At 37.8% G+C, this 20,624-nt stretch overlaps 2 protein-coding genes across 6 annotated transcripts; both read right to left on the bottom strand.

Moving 5' to 3' along the window:
* Window positions 1-1,492: 1,492 nt before the first annotated feature.
* Window positions 1,493-13,888, bottom strand: LOC131777759 (coadhesin-like). Of its 2 annotated transcripts, none has more exons than XM_059094093.2 (12): window positions 13,757-13,888; window positions 12,315-12,431; window positions 11,415-12,029; window positions 10,121-10,288; window positions 9,242-9,256; window positions 6,888-6,938; window positions 6,320-6,472; window positions 5,594-5,781; window positions 5,195-5,336; window positions 4,529-4,570; window positions 2,360-2,455; window positions 1,493-2,059 (listed from the first exon to the last, which is right to left on the bottom strand). In XM_059094093.2, the coding sequence occupies exons 1-12, from the start codon at window positions 13,836-13,838 to the stop codon at window positions 2,040-2,042; spliced, it is 1,689 nt and encodes a 562-aa protein (XP_058950076.1). In that variant the 5' UTR covers window positions 13,839-13,888; the 3' UTR covers window positions 1,493-2,039. The 2 variants fall into 2 exon arrangements, with proteins under 2 accessions (XP_058950076.1, XP_058950074.2); XM_059094091.2 differs by having other exon boundaries at window positions 6,888-7,238.
* A 1,582-nt stretch (window positions 13,889-15,470) lies between these two features.
* LOC131777760 (putative uncharacterized protein DDB_G0290521) lies at window positions 15,471-19,925 on the bottom strand. 4 transcript variants are annotated; one of them, XM_059094094.2, is made up of 7 exons: window positions 19,792-19,925; window positions 18,737-18,898; window positions 18,117-18,452; window positions 17,945-17,986; window positions 17,405-17,470; window positions 17,018-17,059; window positions 15,471-16,496 (listed from the first exon to the last, which is right to left on the bottom strand). In XM_059094094.2, exons 1-6 carry the CDS (start codon window positions 19,880-19,882, stop codon window positions 17,043-17,045), a joined length of 714 nt encoding a protein of 237 aa, XP_058950077.2. In that variant the 5' UTR covers window positions 19,883-19,925; the 3' UTR covers window positions 15,471-16,496; window positions 17,018-17,042. The 4 variants fall into 4 exon arrangements, with proteins under 4 accessions (XP_058950077.2, XP_066024766.1, XP_066024765.1 ...); XM_066168669.1 differs by having other exon boundaries at window positions 15,471-16,718; XM_066168668.1 differs by having other exon boundaries at window positions 15,471-17,059.
* Between the last annotated feature and the right edge of the window lie 699 nt (window positions 19,926-20,624).

Here is a 20,624-nt window from a genome sequence, read left to right on the forward strand (position 1 = left end):
ATCAGGAGGAAAACAACTATCCTTTACAAAAGGGTTCAAAGGATAAAATACAAAGGACCTGCATGTTAAGGGAGCACGGGCTGACTGACTTAGGTAGGCACTATTGGAAGACCGTAATGGAATATTCAATATTGTTATAGGCCGAGGAAGAAAGCTCGAGACTCTCAGCAATAAGTGAAAACGGAATTTTAGGGTTTGACAATAAGCCAATTTGGATCAGTTCCTAATTAAAAATCTTTGTAGAATTACGCTTTGCATGTAACAAACTCATTACTTCCCATTTCTATTTCTATAAAATCTTAGTACTCGTTCTTTTCCTGATTTTTTTGCTCTTTTTTGCAATCTGCAAAGTATAAAAGTTAAACGTGGTCTCAAATGTGAAGTTCAGAAGCAGAGCAGCAGACCAGTGGCGGTCCCGAGAGGGCACAAATTTTGAAGGATATTTTCTTCCCACCCAATGCACACGCCCTACGTTTGATTAATTTCATTTGCCAATCATATCTACATCTCAAAGTGCTACTGGCAACTTGTTTCACAACAAACACGATAAATCTTTTCCTCTTGTCCATGTGCTCTGAATTCCCTCACTTTCAAACCCTTATTGATCTCATTATTTCCAAAATCGCTGATAGCCTGTTTTGACTGATTAGCTGAGGAGAATGCCAATGATTTGTGGTCATTTTAGGGCTCCTAATTCAAATCTTTGAACTTGTTGATGCATGGAAGCAGTACACCAATGGCGGTCCCGATATATCCCTTTTTTCAAAAAAATTTTTGTCGTTGTGAGCATTTTGATTCGTTAAAAAGGAGGTTTAGTCCCACAAAGAAGGTTTAATACTTCATTTTGCTAAAAAGATTAAAATGAAACAATTAGGAAAGAGGAATAAGCCAAAGGGTTCAACTGAGACATATCCGTGGCACCGTCAGTTACTGGTAAATAATACATGTCTCGGAAATTCAACTCTGATACCGAAAGATGATTGATCAGAACACGTTACTTGATCAACATTAATTATCAGTGTAGCTTCAACGGGAAGTCAAAGAACGAAAACATTCAAGATATATTTGAGTCTAACTCAGATGGCTGGAGATTAAGCTGCACCTGCTGGATGCGTAGGAGTCTCTCTTGAAACTGAACCAAAGGGTAAGAGACAAATTTCTTTGGTCGTGTTATTCACTATCTGTTACTCCGATTTATGCCACGTGTAATTTCATTGAAAGTGCAAGAAAAATAACACAATAACAGGTGGGCAGAGCTGAAATACTTTTGAAATTCGCAATTTGAATATGACAAGAGAAAAAATGAGCGCATGAAATGATGAAAATTCAATGGAAATAAAAATATTTTTTTCTGCAAAGAATCTGTAACAGACACTTAAAAGCCCAGTCAACAGAAAATAATTTTGTGCATTCAACTGAGAGAAAATGAAAACTCAAAATAGGATGTCGTGACAGAAAACAAAACCTACCACCAAATGATGAAACCATTAGGTTGAGGCTTAAAATAAACAGGTTTTTATTTCAGATTTAATTTTATCAACCTCAGCTTCTATAAAAAAGATACTTTTAGTAAAGTTTGGTTTAAGATGGCGAAACATAAGTTAATAACAATTTCATAATCTAATACCGAATTTAACTGAAAAAGGAAAAAAAAACCGCCGTATTAAACGCAAAGAGTTAATCCACTCCGACGGCAGACCTATGCTCGCTTTCAGCAAAGGAAGATAATAGAACCTAGCACCATGAAAAAAAACTTTGCTATCTGATCCAGCTTTGCTGCCTCAAACATTTTTGTTTCAGCAACAAATTCGGCTCAGTATTCTTCAATCATTCGGTCAGATTATTATTTTGTTCCAAGGACGACCCTCAGCCATCAAACCTAAAATTCACGTGATCCACCAAGAAAAACAAGGGCTAAGTACAGGAAATGATCAGCTAAAGTATATGGCATTCAGATCAGAGGCATTTCAGTTATTTTGTTGCCAATGCTGGCTTTGAACTGGAGAGATTCTTGATGGTCGCAAGCTGACTTTCTCGGCCTAATGCTTTTCATGGAGCCCTGAAATGAAGAACACACGAATTAAGAAACACCATCAAAGTGCAAAATGCATTAAACACATGGCTGTTATCGGTGAAACATTCAGCACCGTAGAACATCACGTGTACATGATTGTTTCTAATGACGTGTTTCAGATCCCTCAACTCTCTTTAAACTAAATGGGCGCTGTGTTTCGGAGTGCGGAAATTAGCGCTAGAAAGAGATCAAGCTATTGCGGTCTCGTATTCTTGTTAGTCTGTTTGTTTGCCTGTTTTTTTTTTTCTCTAAGCGAGCAGATGACAGCATAGGGGCGACATTTACCTTTTCCGAGACGTTCTGGCATGTGATGTCTATTTTTACGCTGTGCCTTTTCTATCTTCGACTTGCGTGTGGCGTTTGCCCATTTATCTGCCCAAGCTACAAGAATGAAAGTATAAATACACCTTAGCAAACTCGTATACGGTGTATAAATCATACTTTTACGATCTGAAAAATTTCGCTAAAAATCTGAGTAGACAAGAAACTACGTTTACTTTTTTAGATAGAGCGAAATAGTTACGTATTTCAAGTTCCATGCATGCTGAGGTGTTCAGTACGAAATCTGTTGTCTCAAAACCCAGTTTGCAGCCGTTTATAGCCATCAAATCAGAGAAACGAAAAACATTCGTCCAATCACAAAGAACCTGTCAAAAGTACTGGGTTTTTGCTCTTTCTCCTCTTTGTTCTTCGTCGGTTAAACTTGAAAGCTAGCTTCGTGGTCGGTTGAACTTTATTTCCTAAAATAAGCTTTTTGAGGTGACCGAAACCTCGAGTTTACGATTTATTGAGTTAGACAAGCCTGTAAATTAGTTTAAAAAAAAGCACTACAGGACATTGCCATTTTAATGGCGTTTATGAAAGAAGAGAATCAGAAGAGAAACCTGGAAGAGATTCGGCCCAAGCAGCTAAATGATTTCTTGGTTGAATTTATTATACTTTTCAGGAGAAAAGACGGAGATGAATTCAAGCCTTTAAGCCTCAGAGGCCTTCTTTCAAGCTTCAACCGGCCCTTGAAAGCCTGCAAATATCCAATGATCGTAATGGAGGACCTTGAGTTTGTACAAACTCGAAAAGCTTTAGAGGCTCGAAGCAAACAACTGAACAAGGAAAGAAAGAGCAATAAGCCAAACGCCGCAGAGGCAAAAACAGACGGGGAGGTCAGCATCCTAAACATGGAAAACCTGCTTTGAATCACGAGTGCTGAGGCTTTTTTAAACACGTTGTAGTCTATGAACTTCATTCATTCGAATTGGGAGGTTGCGACAAGCACCTAAAAATTACTTGGGAAGATGTTCAACATATCAGAGCTGTGGACGGAAGTAAATACATAGAATATTCTGAACGACAAACCAAAACACGAACTGGAGCGGAACTTCGAAATATCAGATTAGCGAAGCCTTAAGCTTTCGTTACTCAAGATAGGCCAGATGAGTGAAACCCTGTGTTTCTTTACAAAATTTATCGCGAGAAAAGACCAAACTCATGTTGATTGCCGCGGCACCCCTCTATCTTAGTATCAACTACTCAAGGATTCTAGTAAATGTTGATTTAAGACAAGTGCAACAGGGGTAGACAAACTGAACTAATTAATGAAAACGATGGCAAACGAAGCTAGACTCGACGGGAAACGACTGATCATGAACCACAGCGCAAAGAAAACAAGGATACTAAAACTTAATGACCGCAAAATTCTCCCCAATCACATCATGCAACTTTCACCGTAATGTGCAAAGTGTGAAGAGCTACAAATCTGTTTCTAAAGCGCTACAGAAGAATACGTCAGTGATACTGAGCATAAAATTCCGCGGGCGACGAAAGCAGTAATGCTCTATGTGCGACTACTGCGACGACAATCTGACGTCCATGGCGGAGGCTTCCTTCATAAGAACCTCGATGTTTCGTGCGGCAGGGCCTTTCAGTGAAGCCGTATTCCATGATGGACAATTCAACATAACTACAAACACTGAAGAAGTCACCAGGTATTTGTACAGATGGTTCTGTTTCTGCGGCACGAAGTTACAAACGAATCAAACAAAGTCTCGAACCGTTGGATGATGACGACAGCACACCACTACCATTGAAAACTTTACCACTAACTGGCTTTTTTCTATTCTTCAAGTGATCGATTTTATCATGAATAAACCTGGTTTGAAATTCTTTAGAGCTAATTGAGCTAATTTTTACGCATTTAGAGCTACTTTCTGCAAGTGAAAGAAGTGCTTTCAATTTTATTGGAATAACTTAAAAGCTTAGTCATTTAAAACTAAATAAACATAAAACAATGTCAAGATGTATGAAATAAACAAATTACATCACGGGGAGGGTATACGAACGTAATTTTCGCACTTGTTGTTTTGTATCAGAAACCTCACCCGTTCGATTTCTAATACATCACCAACTCGTGCGGAAATGCCATACGAATGCCCTCCCCGTGAAGTAATCTATATTTACCATCCTCAGGGAGGTCTTTGGCCGGTGGAACAAGATTTGCAGCTATAAAAATTAACAATAGCCATTCACACATTTTTTTTCTTATTTTCCATGTAAATACCATCACAAGTTTTACATATCATGTATATTCTTTATTTTCGTCCGTCCGACACTAACCTTAAACCAAGGTATTGTTTCTGATTAGGCTCACTTTCCTTAAACTTTTTAAATTTCTGAAACCCTTGAATTTGGTATATCCTGTGTAACGGATCCTTCGTTATCCTAAAAACCCTCTCGTGATAATGGTTTGCGCACCTCTCCACTCTCAAGTTTGCGTCACTGCTCCTATAACTTCTATTACTATCTTATCAAAACAACTGGCCATGCTTTAACCAACAACAGATATTGCTCGTTACTTTTCGAGTCATATTTTTAAAGAATATTGGTCATTAGAGTGGCGAGAGAAAGATTCGCCATGCTTCTTTCCCATTTTCACCCATCACAATAGAGGTAAATTCAGTAAGATTATATCCTTCCACGAGAACTATACCACCATTTAAAGCTGCATATGAAGTATTTTAACCTAATATTATCTTGTTAATGCCACCTATTCAGGACAAGAGCCAATATGGGCGGATACGGAATGTTATGCAAGGGTTCAATTGGAGCCCCAAGATATGAATTTACCTCGACATTTGAAGACTGCTACTCTCATGCACACATCATCTGTTGAAGACTCCACAGGGATAATCCGAAGATAGCTTACGCTTATGGCAGGGCTAAGATTATTATCAACACGAGAGTTTGAGTCGTAGTTACCATCCAGGGTCTGTTGGTAAAAATTTCATTTGACTTCATCATTTGTGACAGACTGACCCAGACAAGACTACACAAGTTTGTAGGTCCACAGATATATATTTTAATGTAGGAATTTCTGAAAGCTACGTGAATGCTTCGCAACAAGTAAATAATCCCATTGTTTACTTTGTCTTCCCGTCGGTTTCTAATCAAAGACCACCGATACCCTACCTGTTTTTCCTTTTTTTAATGTTCAAAGTAGAAAATCTGACCAAATAACAACCATACCTTGCCGTAGCTGACCCAATTTACGCCATCCACACTGCAATTGAGGCTGAACTTGGTAACAAAATTTGGGTAATAATACTGGCCTTGCGTTTCTATCATTCCAATGGTGGTTGGTGCTCCAAGATTCAGCTGAAGATATTGGTTCCTATCTTTAGCTAGGGCTTTGGCATGATCAACACACCAGGCTCCTGGTAAGAGAAAAGGGGATAAAGAAAGCAAAAAGTAAGACGACCATATAATAATAATAATAATAATAATAATAATAAATAGTATATACGACACAGGTGAAAAGTCCTTTCCACGCGCGCCGATTGGCCAGATCGGAAGTAAGTAGCAAGTTATACTCACCTCCGAGCAGCCGATGAGACGAAATTGGGCGTCAAGAGTTTAATTTTCGACTATTTTTGGGTGTATTGAAAGAAAGAAACTTATATTTTGGTAACTGTGTGGTATATAATAAAAGTTATTCACCTATGTGTCGGTGAATAGTTGTTAATAATTATAATAATGATCACGATCATATAACTGATAATCGTAGCAGTGTTAATCATCTAATCTCCTCAACCAAAAGATCTCATCTCATCGGTTTTAAAGAAGACGATAAAAGTTTAAAGGAACCCGATTTAAGATGATAGTTACGTCACAGAATCATTTCGGGTCCTTTTGCCTCACTCTTTGGATGTTTCGTTGTATTTTGTTAGACAGCGTACAAGCCAATGATAATACCTCGTCCTTTCGTATTATTTACTTTTCCCATGGCGGGCATGTGATCAATCCTGGACTGAGTCTTATCTGCTTCATTGATTCCTTCGGCGTAAGATGACGAGGCATCTAGCTGATAATCCGAAAGGGGCACAACTTCATATCCGTTCGCACAATCTAAAAAGACGGAAGGCGCTCAAAAATCACATACGGTAAAAGAAAGAATTTGAAATACACGTATTGTCCATATTTACAAAAGATATTTACCACATACGGGTTAGATTCCTTGGAAATTGAATTGGACACAGTTTGTTATATTTTTCTCTCGTGGGGCATCAGAATGACCAACCAAAGCCACACACCTACTACACCGTCACAAAACTAATCTTAACCTATAATATGGGAATTCTCTAGAATTGGCTCCATGTAACACAGATCTCTCACCCAAAAATCTCTCAACTACGCGCTTATATATCATTTTTACATGAGCGTAAACAAGCTTTAGAAGCCTTTAAGAACGTTATTAGTACTCGTATTGAGTTTATCAACCTCCCAGATTAACGTTGTGAATTATTTGCACAAAAGAACTTACTTTTTGGGTCGGGGGATCCATGTACAACAATTCCACTCTGCTGTGATGGAGCTTGAGGTTGGCCAGGTTGTGGTTGTGGTTGGGGTTGGGGTTGGAGTTTGGGTGAGAGTTGTGGTTTAGGTTGGGGCACAGTTTGTGGTTTGGGTTGTGGGGCAGGTTGTGGTTTAGGTTGAGGTGCAGGTTGTGGTTTGGGTTGTGGGGCAGGTTGTGGTTTAGGTTGAGGTGGAGGTTGTGGTTTGGGTTGTGGGGCAGGTTGTGGTTTAGGTTGAGGTGCAGGTTGTGGTTTTTCCGTTGGTGCGGATGTTTGTAAAAGTTTTTGTTTAGGAGCAAGAGTCGTTAATGGGTTTAGTCCTAGGGGAATGAAAATTCTCATTAGTAGCAGATCTGACGATCTTCGTTCATGCTGGTTTATCAGTTTGGGAAGATTACAAAGGATCACTTTCAATAATTTCAATGTTTTTGCAACTTTCTCTTGATTATGACGGAAAGTTTGCTTCTTTTAAGAATTATCATCTAAGGTTCATAAATCACCATATATTGGGATCTACAGCAGTAAAGTCTGAATACACCATTATCAAGCTTTGATAATTGTCTGGTAATGCTTTCAAGAGCTTTGTGGTAAGTGTAAAGAGCCAGGAGACACCCTTTTAACCGTCGAAATGGAAAACGTGCCAAACTTGAACAACTACTGGTTAGGAAATGGTACCTAAAATAGGGGCCCCTTTTCAACTTAAGTGATTGAGGGAGCATTTTTCTTGCTTTAACAGCCCTCGTCCACGAGGTCGGAAGTCTTATACAGCTCGCTTTGTGGATCGTATGAGCCTGTAACCTGTCTTTATGTTACCGAAGCAATAAATGCTTGAGTGAAGGACATGGCAGTATTATACTCAAGATTTGTCACTTTCTTTCCTTTTTTCGTACCATTCTATGAGCTATTATGGACACTTTGATTAGTTGGTCTTGAATATGCGCTCTGGGTTGTAAGTTATGGAATACCATTTAGGGTTATGCCTATTCTTTTAAATGGAATCCGTGTCTGCCCTGGTATAGTTTTTCCATAACATTCACGAGTGGGAATACTGGAAAAGTGAAATATGTCTCATCGGGCAAACGAAGAGAGAGACATCAGATAGAAATACCTATGTCCAAATCGCACAATAAATGTTGAATTTTGCATATATTATATCCAGCTAGTCTCTGATGTATGTTTCTTAACGGAATCTTGCGAAATATCAAAAACTAATCAGTCCATCAGCTACAAAATATCTATGTCAAAGAAGAATTAATAGGTTGCTCGCCTCCTTCTACCACAACCAAAAAAGGGCCCTGGTAGAGTACCCAACGGCCAAATAGCACAAATATGCAATTTAGTTTGCCTTTTACGTAAGTTTGATAAATTTTCCATTTAAGTCTATTAACAGATGATTAGGTGCTCAATTCATAACACTTTTTTTTATTCGAGGCCTTTGATCAAAGAAAATCTCTTAGTATTATTGGCAACATTAAAAGATAAATTAACGATAGCCTTAATTGACTTACCGTCAGAAGAGAGCATGAGGAAGAGAAAGGAAAAAACAGTTTGTTAGTTTGTTAGCGGTTAGTCATGTAACAAGTTTGGTTTTAACATCCATTCGCACATGTGCTACCTGTCGATCTTTAGCAAATAAGCAATTAAGATAGGGTTAAATCTGAAATTAGCTCGAAAATTCACTTCTTCTTTTTGTATTTAATTTCCTCTGATTGCCATTTTACCTTTTGTTTTGGAAATTTTGAAATTCCTGCTCTTGCTAAATGGCGTAATTACCATGGTAACGGTGACTGCGCTTTTTTTGGTAAGTCTAGTTACTATGAGTCCTCGACGGTTCTTTTATTTTTTATTTTCAATTGAGAATTAAGAGTTAGAGAATTCCTCAAATAGCACGGCACCTTTAAACCAGGATTTAATTTCCTCTTCACTCTTCGGAGACACGTGTCATAAAATCAAGGATTCCTTTGGTGGAAAATTTCTCGGAAGATCAAGTACGCAGTGAGCAACTCGTCATCGTTGGTTACAAATTAGTCAGGATTAAATATCATCATCTACATGTTAAATTGTGTAGTTTAAGCATTGAGGTTGTTATATTGTCTTGAAGAGCTAGCACTCGAAAAAAAAGTCACAGGTAGAGCTCATGTAGATTGAACCAATATGAAAATTGCTTCAGAAGTGGAGCCCTTCAAAAGACTTTAAGTTTTTTCAATTTTCATTATTCCTAAGAATTTCAACTCGAATTTCAGTTAGGAAAAAATTGAGATAAAGAGAGTTCAAAATGCAACACGATCTGTTGAAAAAAGATCATTGTTTAAAGCAAACTTACCCGGCTGTGGAGTACCTGTTGTTTGTTGACGAGGGGGAAAAGGACGAAAGAAAACTATGTTAGAGGTCTGTGTAGCTGTTAAACCGTTTTGCTATACCTCCCAACTCAAATAGGTTCCGATTGGAGGAGAAAATGCCCAATGCCATGGGTCAAAACTTGCTAACTCCCAAGGTTGAACAAAACGCATTAGGAAAATATCAACTTGAACTTTCAACCTGCGTGCGATCAGGTCGTACACCTTGAATCAGGACAAATTAGTGTGCCAGCCTAACTCAAGAAATATAGTCTTGCAGCGATTGTTCTTGAGTTGGTAGGTAAAACAGAACGCTTAATGACTGGCCCCGCGCTTAACAATGAGTTTTGTTGCCCTTCGACCCTCTCGGGGGTCGAGGGGAACAAATCGAGGGTGTGGGGGGACAAAACTCACTGTTTCCCTTAGGCCCCAGTCATTAAGTGCTTGATTTTCATAGTTACTGTGCAAACTAGACATTACCGAATGCAATCATTTGCAAAGTTTAGATTCTCCAAAGAGAGAATATTTCATATTGCAGAACTACCGTATGATAGGTGTGGACGACAAGAGTAAAATTTCATGGGTTGTTTTTTTCCAAGAATTATTTCTTCTAACAAAAATGATGTACACTGAGAGCAATTTGAAGTCTGTTGGTAATGCTGCAAACATTTTATTTGCTTTGTTAATACAGTATTTTCATCGCATGAAATGTAATGTACAAATGAACTAATGAAATCAAATGAAAGATAGAAAGGCGGCGCCCTTAAGTCATCTCAGTTTAAAGTTCTGTTTAAAGGACTATTCATCCCTGGAGCTAGGCTGTTTTAAGTATAAGATTTGGATAAGGCATTGTCACTTATGCTTACTTTGACATTCAGCTACTGATGCGCAGGGATACTGTTCGACTTTTGGGCCGGTGCAGTTGAGACCCCCAGTCTCAGGGAGCGGATTATTACATTCTCTTGTTCGCATCTTCACCATACAGGGATGCCTGCACTCAGACCACGCAGACCACGCACTCCATCCTCCATTAACTATTGAGTTGAAATATTCAGTATATTACAATGAGTGACTTTATTAACACAGATAAAAAAACTTGCAAAACAACTTCACAGATCATGGATAATAACTTTAAATATAAATTTCTAGAAATTTGTAGAATGCTTAGTCCTGTTGACATGCATACCATGGAACTTTCTAGATCATTTTATTTGGTCACGGAGTTATGATAAAATATTATCACAAAAGTTGTGTTGTAAGCCTCTGGTATGTTCTGGAATACTTTGTAAATGTATATGAGGACTCAGTCGTGTAGTAGTAATTAGTTGTTGTTGCCAAGAGTGACCGACTGTTTGGAAAACTATACCGAGAGACAGCTACTGTGGAAGATTGTTCATTAAAAGGAACTTTGGAGAAAACTGTGAGTTTGTGTCAATGGTGAGCTAATATATAGACTGTAGTGGGCATAAGTAAGTTTATTGAGGATAATTACTGTAATCTCCATTAGAGTCGCTTCTAAGTATGAATATTTCACGTCGTTTGGTATGGTAGATGAGATTATAGGAGTATAGTGTTCTTTCTGTCGGTTATATTATACCGTAACAACAGTTTTCAGAGACTTTGATGTTAAGACTTAAGGTGCAGGGTTAAAAAGAAAAACTGGATTCTCATCTCTTTATTTTCAATCCGGGGAACACCAAGTTGACATCAAGTAAGATGTAATTATCCCACTGATTACTAACATAGCAAGAAGAATGGTAAAACAGATGACCACACATTTTTAAAATGAGGTTGGTAACGCACAAAATCAGCACAGAAGGGGCTTCCAGCAAACCAATTTACTCGACGGAAACCCAATTTACACGATGGAAACTTCACTAAAGTAAACCGATCAGAAAAATATATTTTGTTTGCCTCGTTTCGAGCGTGGTACAAAGAAACCTAAGTCCACCTGGAGAATCGGATTCCGCGCTCTAGTGCTATTACGTTCGAATCCGAATGTCTGAGGTTCGATTCTGCATGGGGAATCGTAATCTTACATTTGTCCCACGCACGTGACATGGAAAAAATACCATCTTACTCTCTCTCGTCACTGAGCTAAAAATTTATCTCCGCTCTCATCCTATCTACGCATCATAGAAATACTGCTGATAAACTTACCTATACAGGACTTGTTGGCTATTTTCGGAGCATCCTTTAGCACTGTAGCAAAGTCAGCTAATTCAAAAACGTGTTCTGAAGTTGGTGTGCTGGCAATAATTCCCAACTGTTTGGTCAGGGTTTTCTTATCAGCGTCGGCAAGACCTTCTTGAACTCCAACTGCATACACAGCAACTTCCGCTTTGTGTAACTGAGCCGTTGGCATGCCCAGAAGATCCTCTCCAGAAATGGATTTTCCAGGAGCGAGAAACACCTCGCTAGAGGGTCCCCCAGTGATCAGAATCACAACCTTACTACCGCTACGTATCTTTGCCGCTTTAAACACATCCAAAGTGCTGTTAAGGGCAAGATCCGTCCTCTTACCACCACTCTTATAGAATATTTTGGCAAAGGTGGCTTGCAACTGCTTGTCGTCGGTAAATGGTGGATTTCCAAGTTGGATGACTGTTTCTGGATATGACTGGTATTGAATCACACCAAATCGAGTGTGCTGCAAGCTGAACTTGGACGCGATGGTGATGGAAGCATTAATTATTTTTTCCCAATTTTCTTTTCCAATCTTCTCAGAACTATCAAGGACGAATATAATGTCCAGCGGCTTCTCACATTTTTTCTCTTGATATGAAATAAAGGAATAATAATACGATTAAACTAAATTTAACTTTCATTTCAAGTATCCCAAATTAATGCTGATGTTTGTAGTCTGCTTGAAAGTCAGAGGGTGGCCTTTTTTATTTTTTCATGTTTGTTTGAAAAGATTAGCAAGTAGTTTTCGTATTTATGTGGGAAATACACGGCTCAGTTATGTATGTTTGTTTACAGTTCCCCAAATCTGCTCATCGTGCTTCGACACATTTCTTTAGAGTATGTGTGGTAAATATCCGCAAGTGTACGTCATACCTGCTGCTCCCGCTGCGGCAGGGGCTGGCGCTGGAGCTGGGGCAGGGGCAGGGGCAGGGGCAGGTGCCGGGGCCTGAGCAGCAGCATATCGCTTAAAGATCCGAGGAAACTCAAAGCCTGTGTCAATAAAATAGCGTGAGTACAAACGTAATTGTGAATTAACATGACTTGCCATTGAAAACTTTGTACAGAACTAGAAATCTTAAGGTGGCGTAAAAATGTTTTTTTAAAGCTCAGCACAAGTGAATTTTTGTTATTGTTTGAATTGACAAAGCGTTACATGTTTCAAATATGAGATTGGTTTGGTGAAACGGCAACAAAAATAACATCATAATATGGAGGGGCTAGTTTTGAACCAGATTTCGCTAAAAATTATCCCTGTAACTGAAAGAAGTCGAAAGATTTTGTTCTGCATTATATAAGTTGGTAAAACGAGGTAAATGCTCTGAAATTTATAAAATAAGCATCTTTAATTTTGGACCTCGTATAGTTTGAACAAAACATTGAATACAACAGCCTATATTCACCATAAAGCCTGAGATCATATGTCTGCCTATCTAACTGTGAGTAGTAACGCTTTTCATAGCGCATATTTACGGCAGTATATGCTGGTTCAGTTTGCCCGGGTAAGACTGTTTCCCTCAGTTGCAGAGATCTCTATTCTTTACTTCAGATGGATAATTGTCACCGAAGCGGAAACGAATATCTTACTGGTAGGCCATTCTTAGCGCGATAAGTTTTTTCATGGTCAGGCAATTTCCTTGTGAACTCATAATAACACAACAATAATTTTTTTTTTCGCTATCCAGACTTGGCGAAAAAAAAGAGATCTCATCAAAACGCGTTAATGCCCTGGTCTTAAAATCATATGAACCCAGCATAAAATTATATAAGTAATTTATTGTATTTCAGCTTTTCACCACAAAACAGCAAAAGGAGGTCTATGCTACTATCATTAAACGTTTATTTTTGGTTGAGTGCCTTACTCACAAAGCTGTCTCATTTTTTGGAAACAGTAATTTTTCATATTTCAAATGTGATTTTGCAATATTTTGATAAAAAAAATTCTATTTCTTGATAAAATAGATCGTTTCTGCACATTGCTATCAATTATTGCAAATAGTTGGAATAATTTCCCGACAGCTAAACCTCTAAAAGAAATTTGCATTTCCTCTCTACAGTAAATTGGGTAATTAAACAACCTCACGTTACTAATAGAACTACACAAATCTTAATAAAAAAACCAACGCCCCATAGCCTATGCAAACACTACAACTTAATTTAGACAATGATTAACACATGTCAAGTGTGGGGCGGTTATTTAGCAAACGTTTCCTAAATAACGACTCATTGTTCAGGTAAAGTGTAAGATAAAATTGACTTTATACTGATTGTCTGAAAAAATATTCTTACTTTGATTTAATCGCTATTAAGTAACTTACCGTTCACATTTGAAAAGTGACATGAGGTGAGGCTTAATGCGATCAAAACTAGCCAAGTTATACTAGCACCCTCCATCGCCATATTTCCCTTTCCAACAACGGGGAAGTGCTTAACACGAAGTATTAACTCCTTGACTCATCCATGTCCATAAACAATGACATAGTTCATCCATAATTTAGTGTTCTTTAATCCTTTTCCTCGCTTGTGATTTCCAAACAACGAATGGTGACTTTTTACAGATGAACCACCCGCAACAGTTGTCAAATTAAACGTACTCGCTTGAACAGATTTTCGCCCACATTTTGTTTTTATCTGCAATACTTAAGTCCTTTTACTGTTCCTAGGAGTGAATATTTGACTTCAAATGGTGTGAAATTAACGGACAATCAATGAAGTATGTAGAATTGTGATATCCGAGAAGAATTTAAGTCTAAACATGTTGAGTGATCTTAGTTCTTGTTATTTATCTTTTTAATTAGCTATGTTTGATCAGAAGTCAAATGATTCATATTAGTATCACGGAAGCTGATCAAAGAGCCACTGATTTCTTTATTTGCTCTTTTAATGAAAGAGATAACATTTCAGTACACATCCTAATCAGAGGTTACAGCGTCCAGAAACCCTGGCTGCATCTGGCATTTATCAAAGTGGGAACTTTGTTTAATTCCTCAAAAATGATGTCATGTTTAGAAAAAAAAATCACTTTAAAAAAAGTATGAAATCTCTATTGTAGGTTATCTCCTCGCCAAAAATGAAGTTTTTGAATAGATACAGTAATAAATGTATTCTACAATCGGTTTATTTTCGACTCGCTACGAAATCAGTAGTAATGAAAAGTTCGCTACAAGTAGCATAAAGGAATAACTCGGTTAGCCAGTCTGCTGTTGACAGGCGTTCAGTGGTGGACAATTTATCTTTAACCTTTGTAATGGAAATTCCTAAGGCCTGTCGGAACAATCATTATGGACGTTTGTTTTGTTAATTACACGACTTTTGAGCCACTTAAACTTTCCCGACCATTACTTACTTTGTAAAATGAGCAAAATACATGTATCTATCGCAAGAGAATTTAAAGAAACAGGAGGTATTTTGTAATAAATCCAGCTTTTCAATTTGGTGCTCGGGCACAAATAAGGACGTCGAAAGAAATTAGATTACCCCAGAATGAAACCTTGATTTTTTTACCACGTTTTTTTTTTTCTTTCCCCATTGATACTATTATTAATTTTTGGCTGATAGAAGAGATATTTTGACATTTAAATTTCCAGTCAGCGTGTGGTTACTTGATCTCCACCGAGGGTTAGCGGCGAAATCTCTCACTGAAGTTATTGCTGGCTCAGTTATTGTGGTACTTATACGATAAATGCCACTACGTGGTAGAGGCATATTTTCGGTAGCATGCGACAAAACTCGACCAGAAAATCGACTATCATTTCACGTCTAAGCCATGAACGTTAGATGATACCAGCGACTGAATAAACGAACTTGAAAAGCGCGTTTTAATACGTGCAAACTGAAAAAAACGGTCAAAAGTTGAAACAAGCCTATTGCGTTGAGTTTTAAACAGTTCGTAAGGGACAACGGTAACTTTATTGATATTCACTCAGCAAGTCGAGAGAGATCTACAAATACATAACAAATAGCTAAGTGATATCGATAAAATAGATATAATAATAATTATTTAAATGGCTTTATCTTATCAAAATAATTTTCTTCACACAAATTTGAATAATTCGACAAAACGTAAATGAAATAAAGTATCACATTATGCTCAAAAATAATGCACAAATATTATGCGCAAACATATCCCCATGCAGACTAAGGTGTTTCGTTACATTTATGCCGGTAATGTCCTACGTTAGTAGTGTTTCTGATCATGTTAAGGAATGCAACTAAGATTGTCTGCTGGGACCCGCTTTTCGTCTCCTGGTCCAAAAAAGTACTTTTTGTTTCCGGTGTTCACTTTCGAGAGTACTGAAATTTTATCGATTAAAGTACTGGGAAACGAAACAGAATAAACTGGTTTTCGAGATATGAGCCACACTGATATTCGTGAGGATTTAGATGTCAACATCTATGATATGTTTAAATTTCAAAGTATGGCCCGTACTTAAAGGTAGTGTTGAAAGAAATGTTTCTCTGTTGACAGAATTTTTTACATTCAGCACTGTTTTATTCATAATTCGGTCAAAAAACCTTTTTGAAGCTTTATGTAATGTAAACTCTATTATCTGCTTCCAGGCGGTATAGATTAAAGTCTTGAAAACTCATCCAAAGTGCAGATATATTCCTCTCGGTTGGAGCAATGAAATTTAATGAACATGCACTCACATGATACCTTCCTTGAACGATTACCTGTATGTCCACTGTTTTGACTTACCATAGATACTTAAATATACAAGTATGCTACGTTGTTTAATACAAGTTAGGATTCTCAATTCTGTTATTTTTTTATTCACTTTTTTTAGCGTACATGTACTTCCTTCCCAAATGCACGTTTAATTAAACACCTTAACATATCATACAATGATAAAAACTTACACTGAGTGCCTTTGGATACCAGTGAAAATTATTTAACAGTATGTTTCTGCTAGTGTGATGCACCTTTTTTACAATTATAGTGTCTCATTTTAAGTATTTATCCTTGAATTGGTAATCGATAGGAAAACTAAATTATTTTACAGCTTGAAAAAAGCATCTTGTCTCTATCATCTGCCTCCATAACCTTGGTTTCATCAACTACAAAAGACCTTAGAGATTTATACATTTGGAAGTAAAGTGTTAATTATTAGTGTATGTTACAAGTACCAACTGAATCTTAAAACCTGTGTTCAGCCAGTCATTGACCGTTTGTTTTATTCCTTGAATCATGGTGGTTTCTATTTGCCCTCAAGTTGGGATCTATGCACCACAGCATGCGATACGCTTGCTACTGCCGACATGTTTCAGACGGCAAAAACACTGATAGATGAATAAATAAGTGAACATAAGCGCAAGATTATTGCAAGCGCAATCAAGATTTAGATAAAATTTGGTCGGAGCTTTGCCTTGACCTTAGCCGAGAATTTCCATGCGGGAACTTAAGTCAAGACCGCTAATACACCTGAGGGGCTGTTTGGAGGGTTCTAAATGTCTGCTAGCAATTGAAAGAAAAAAATCGAATGTTACCCATTATGCAACAACCCAATGACGTCTCTCACAATGGGTCGCTTTAAGACCAAGCTGCTGCCTTATTGTTAATCAGTCGAATCATACCACACCTTTTAAGGAGCACATTGGTGACTTTTAGTTTTCTTGGGAGCCTGTAAGGACAGTCCAAATGTTAGACAATATAAATATAGCATGAGATATCACCTGGATTGACCATTGATAGGATTTTTTCCCCGTGCAATGAAAATCAAAAGGTGACCTCAATAGAAAAAAGAATTTCACGGAAATGCATGATAATTATGTCAAATATGGATTATAAAAAAAACCCAGTCGGATGTGAAGCCATACGCTAGAGTTTCATTCAGGAGGGCCGAGGTGGCATTCAAGCCTGCAAATGAAAAACTTGTTTGTCGAACCGAATGAACCATGACAAATTCTCAGTACATGTTAATATATAGATTTACTCCTACATATATTTTGTTAATTGGAAGATTTACCTTTCTGAACAGGGAGCATCGGTTGTGTGAGGGTTGGACTGAGTGTCACACTGAGTCTACTTTGACCTGTAAGAGAGGATTTTTTCGAAAATCAACGTGTATGAAAGTTGGAGATAAAGCTTGCACGAAGAGCTGGAGTACATAACCCTGCGGTTACCGGTTAAATTTATTTATCACAGAACCATACATTTCATCCCTTTTCTCGATAAGAAAAAACGTATGCCGGAGTTGCAGTTTTTAATTTGTTGTATCATTTAAAACTTAGCTTCTCCTTCAAGATACGTTGTTCATCACTTCTTGCAAACATTTCAGATGTTTTGAAGATATTTTCGTCAAGCCAAACTAGTACATTGGTCTTCAGGGTCATCAGTATTTAAGACAATCGAGTACATAACTAGAGTCACACATTTGAACTAATCAAAGCAGTCTTGTTTACTTTAACGTGATGTGTCTATTATTTAACAGTGAATGACCATGAAGGAAACACAGGTTTGCCTTCATACGGGAAGCTATGAAAAATATCGAGCTAAAGGTTCTTACTTGTTCTGGACGAGCTTAGGTGAGTTTCGGAAGTGGAACAAACTGAGAACGAAGGAGAAAAAACTGTCAGTAAAATGATCAGGAACTGATTCAGCAAAAGGGAAACATTTCAAGAAAAACATATTTGACGGAAGAATCGTAAAAACAGAAACAGACAGGCATATGCAGGTACCTGCAGTTTCAGGGCAGGTAATGGAGGTTGATCTGGACTTATTTATGATCGTTGGAGTGCTGGAAGGTACTGCTGTAGTTATCCGGTTTGACAAGGGACTGGTGACCACCAGGTTAAGAGTAGCCACGTTCGCTTTACTTGTAGATTCAGTGGGAGGCTGGATGGGCACAGGAGAACCACCGATACAAAGGCAAATACACACTGAGGTGCACCAAGTGTTAATGCTATCATTTTTGGGGGGAAGGGGTTGAAGACTCGGTGGTTTACCACTCATTGGAGGTTTTTGACATGGACAAGAACACACGGGTGTAGTTGGGCATGGTTGCTGTGATCCAGCTGAAAAATACAGTATGCATGAGTATGCCATTATGTTAACATTCTTGAACTGAATAACGGAAGGGAGGATTTTTCATCTATCTATTTGCAAGGTTTTCAGAAGAGTAGAACTTTATTGTTGATTTACACTTAATAGTTGGAAGTGTCCTTGTTAATGACAGTATTTAAGTCTGTTCGTTTAATTGAACGAAACTAGTACATGGGTTCGGATTTTTTTTTTCTACGACGAGCAATCAAAGCAGAAATACTTAGAGGCACTTTGTGGCCTCATGTGACAAATTTACCTGGTTTTGGTACTTGAGATGTATTTGAAATTCTTGTCACTGTAACGATACGAACACCAGTGGCATTTATTTGGCCTGGGTTGGGTGTGACTGACACGTTGGTTCCGTTTATTTGTTCAATAACTGACGATGGTAAGGGTATCTCTGTAATCTCAAATCGACCTTCAATCAAAGAAATTGTCACGTTATGACGCTGAAAGGAAAAGCAATATGATCGTGTTCATCAGATTCGCTCAGACAGTTTACAAACCGAGGGAAATACCAAGGTATCTGCATCTCGAAAGATCTGAACTCATTTGTTAAGGCAAATTGACTTATGAAGAATTTATAATGCGGGACCAGGAATGCACAAGAGACAGTTCCGTTTAGCTCTTTCTTTGAAAACCTACGGTTAACACCTTTTAAAGATTTTAATTTTATTCTACAGTGGCCCCGAATTATGTTGATCTTGTTATGTGTCCGATGTGTTTGTACTTCCAGGTTTCACAGATTTCAACTTTGTCTGGTTGCCTCTACAAGCGAACGTTATAAAAATGAGTGCGAGCAAAAGATCTCTTGATGTAAACCATAACATATTGTTATTTAAAATGACGAGACAGTTACCAGTGGTATTACAGGTCATTTTTTTCATTTCTTCCACTAAAGCCTTAGTTCAAAAGAATCTTGAATAAATAAATGTATCATTTTAAGGAGGTTCCCTAAAAAAAAGTAAACAATAAGCTATTAAGCTCATCAGTGTGTTCCCCTTCGATGTAAATACTGTGATTTTTCAACGTATTCATTGGCTGAAGCGGGTAAACAAGCAAACGGGGATAACAGTGCACGCGAGGTGAAAAACGTGATATATGCTGATGAATTAATATCCGCAGTGCAGTAAAACTTGCTTTCGATTTCCCTAAAGAGATTCTTTCGATCGAACGCAGGGTACAAAACAACAATCTAGAATGGTTCATCCTTATTTTAACGGGTCACCAGTCATGTTTACTCATGTTTGTTGCTATCTTTCTGGTTATTTAGTCCTGTTGCCTCGACCGGGAATGTTTTCCTACACTTACCTGTCGGTTTTAAATAATACGCGCCCTTGACGTTCCACAGAAGAGATGAAAGAAGGCAAGCAACATGGATATAGTAGAAAATTTTCTCCATGCTATAAATCGAAAAGTTGTGTTCCCTTAAGGATTTTGGTAAAGATTCCTGCAGGTAACAAATAACCATTAATTAGCTCACCAGGGGAGAGTCTTTCCATTTAACGCCAATTGATCTCATGACGTCAGAATTCTTGCATGTCTATTCGGTTTCTATCGTTCATAACGAGGCCAATTAAGAAAAAAGACAAAATTATTATGTTGTTTGGTATGATCCTTACGCGCTGCTTGTCTTTGTTTGCAATATTCTTTTCATTCACTCGCATTTATTGCCAACTGTTGCCAATCGCCAAGAATGCTGGTAGACCGGATTTGACCAGTTCCACCCACACAAATTTCCATGATTTAACCACATGCCTTGATTCACCTGCTTGCTGAGTCGATCAGAGCCAATGTAATGATTGAAACATGAGATTTTGCTTTTAGTTTATTACATCATGGACTTGCGTCTAGACATGCTGATGCTATTTGTTCCAAACAGTTTTTAGATGGGCCGAGAGGACTTTGAACAGTGATAGGTAGGAAAATCTTGTTTGCAGTTTTCTATTAGTTGAATTATTGGTTTAGTTAGCAGTAATTGAGCCTATTTAAGTATGCTCATAAGTTAGGCGGGTGACTTATAAACCGCGACTCTTTTCTAACAAAGGGATTGTTTCATTTTCTCTTAACCCTTTAACTCCCATGAGTGACCAAGACAGAATTTCTCCTTACAATATCAATATAATACCAAGCAGACAAGTGAT

This window comes from Pocillopora verrucosa, chromosome 6 (assembly GCF_036669915.1).
Source record: "Pocillopora verrucosa isolate sample1 chromosome 6, ASM3666991v2, whole genome shotgun sequence".
Classification (NCBI taxonomy): Eukaryota; Metazoa; Cnidaria; class Anthozoa; order Scleractinia; family Pocilloporidae; genus Pocillopora; species Pocillopora verrucosa.

Coding starts and splice junctions, on each gene's coding strand:
- LOC131777759 (XM_059094091.2), bottom strand. CDS start 13,838: ATGGCGATGGAGGGTGCTAGTATAACTTGGCTAGTTTTGATCGCATTA. Junction 5,782..6,319: donor AAATAATACGAAAGGACGAG/GTATTATCATTG, acceptor TTCTCTTACCAG/GAGCCTGGTGTGTTGATCAT. Junction 5,337..5,593: donor ATTGGGTCAGCTACGGCAAG/GTATGGTTGTTA, acceptor TTTTACCAACAG/ACCCTGGATGGTAACTACGA.
- LOC131777760 (XM_059094094.2), bottom strand. CDS start 19,882: ATGGAGAAAATTTTCTACTATATCCATGTTGCTTGCCTTCTTTCATCT. Junction 18,899..19,791: donor GTATTATTTAAAACCGACAG/GTAAGTGTAGGA, acceptor CTTTGATTGAAG/GTCGATTTGAGATTACAGAG. Junction 18,453..18,736: donor ATCTCAAGTACCAAAACCAG/GTAAATTTGTCA, acceptor TGTATTTTTCAG/CTGGATCACAGCAACCATGC.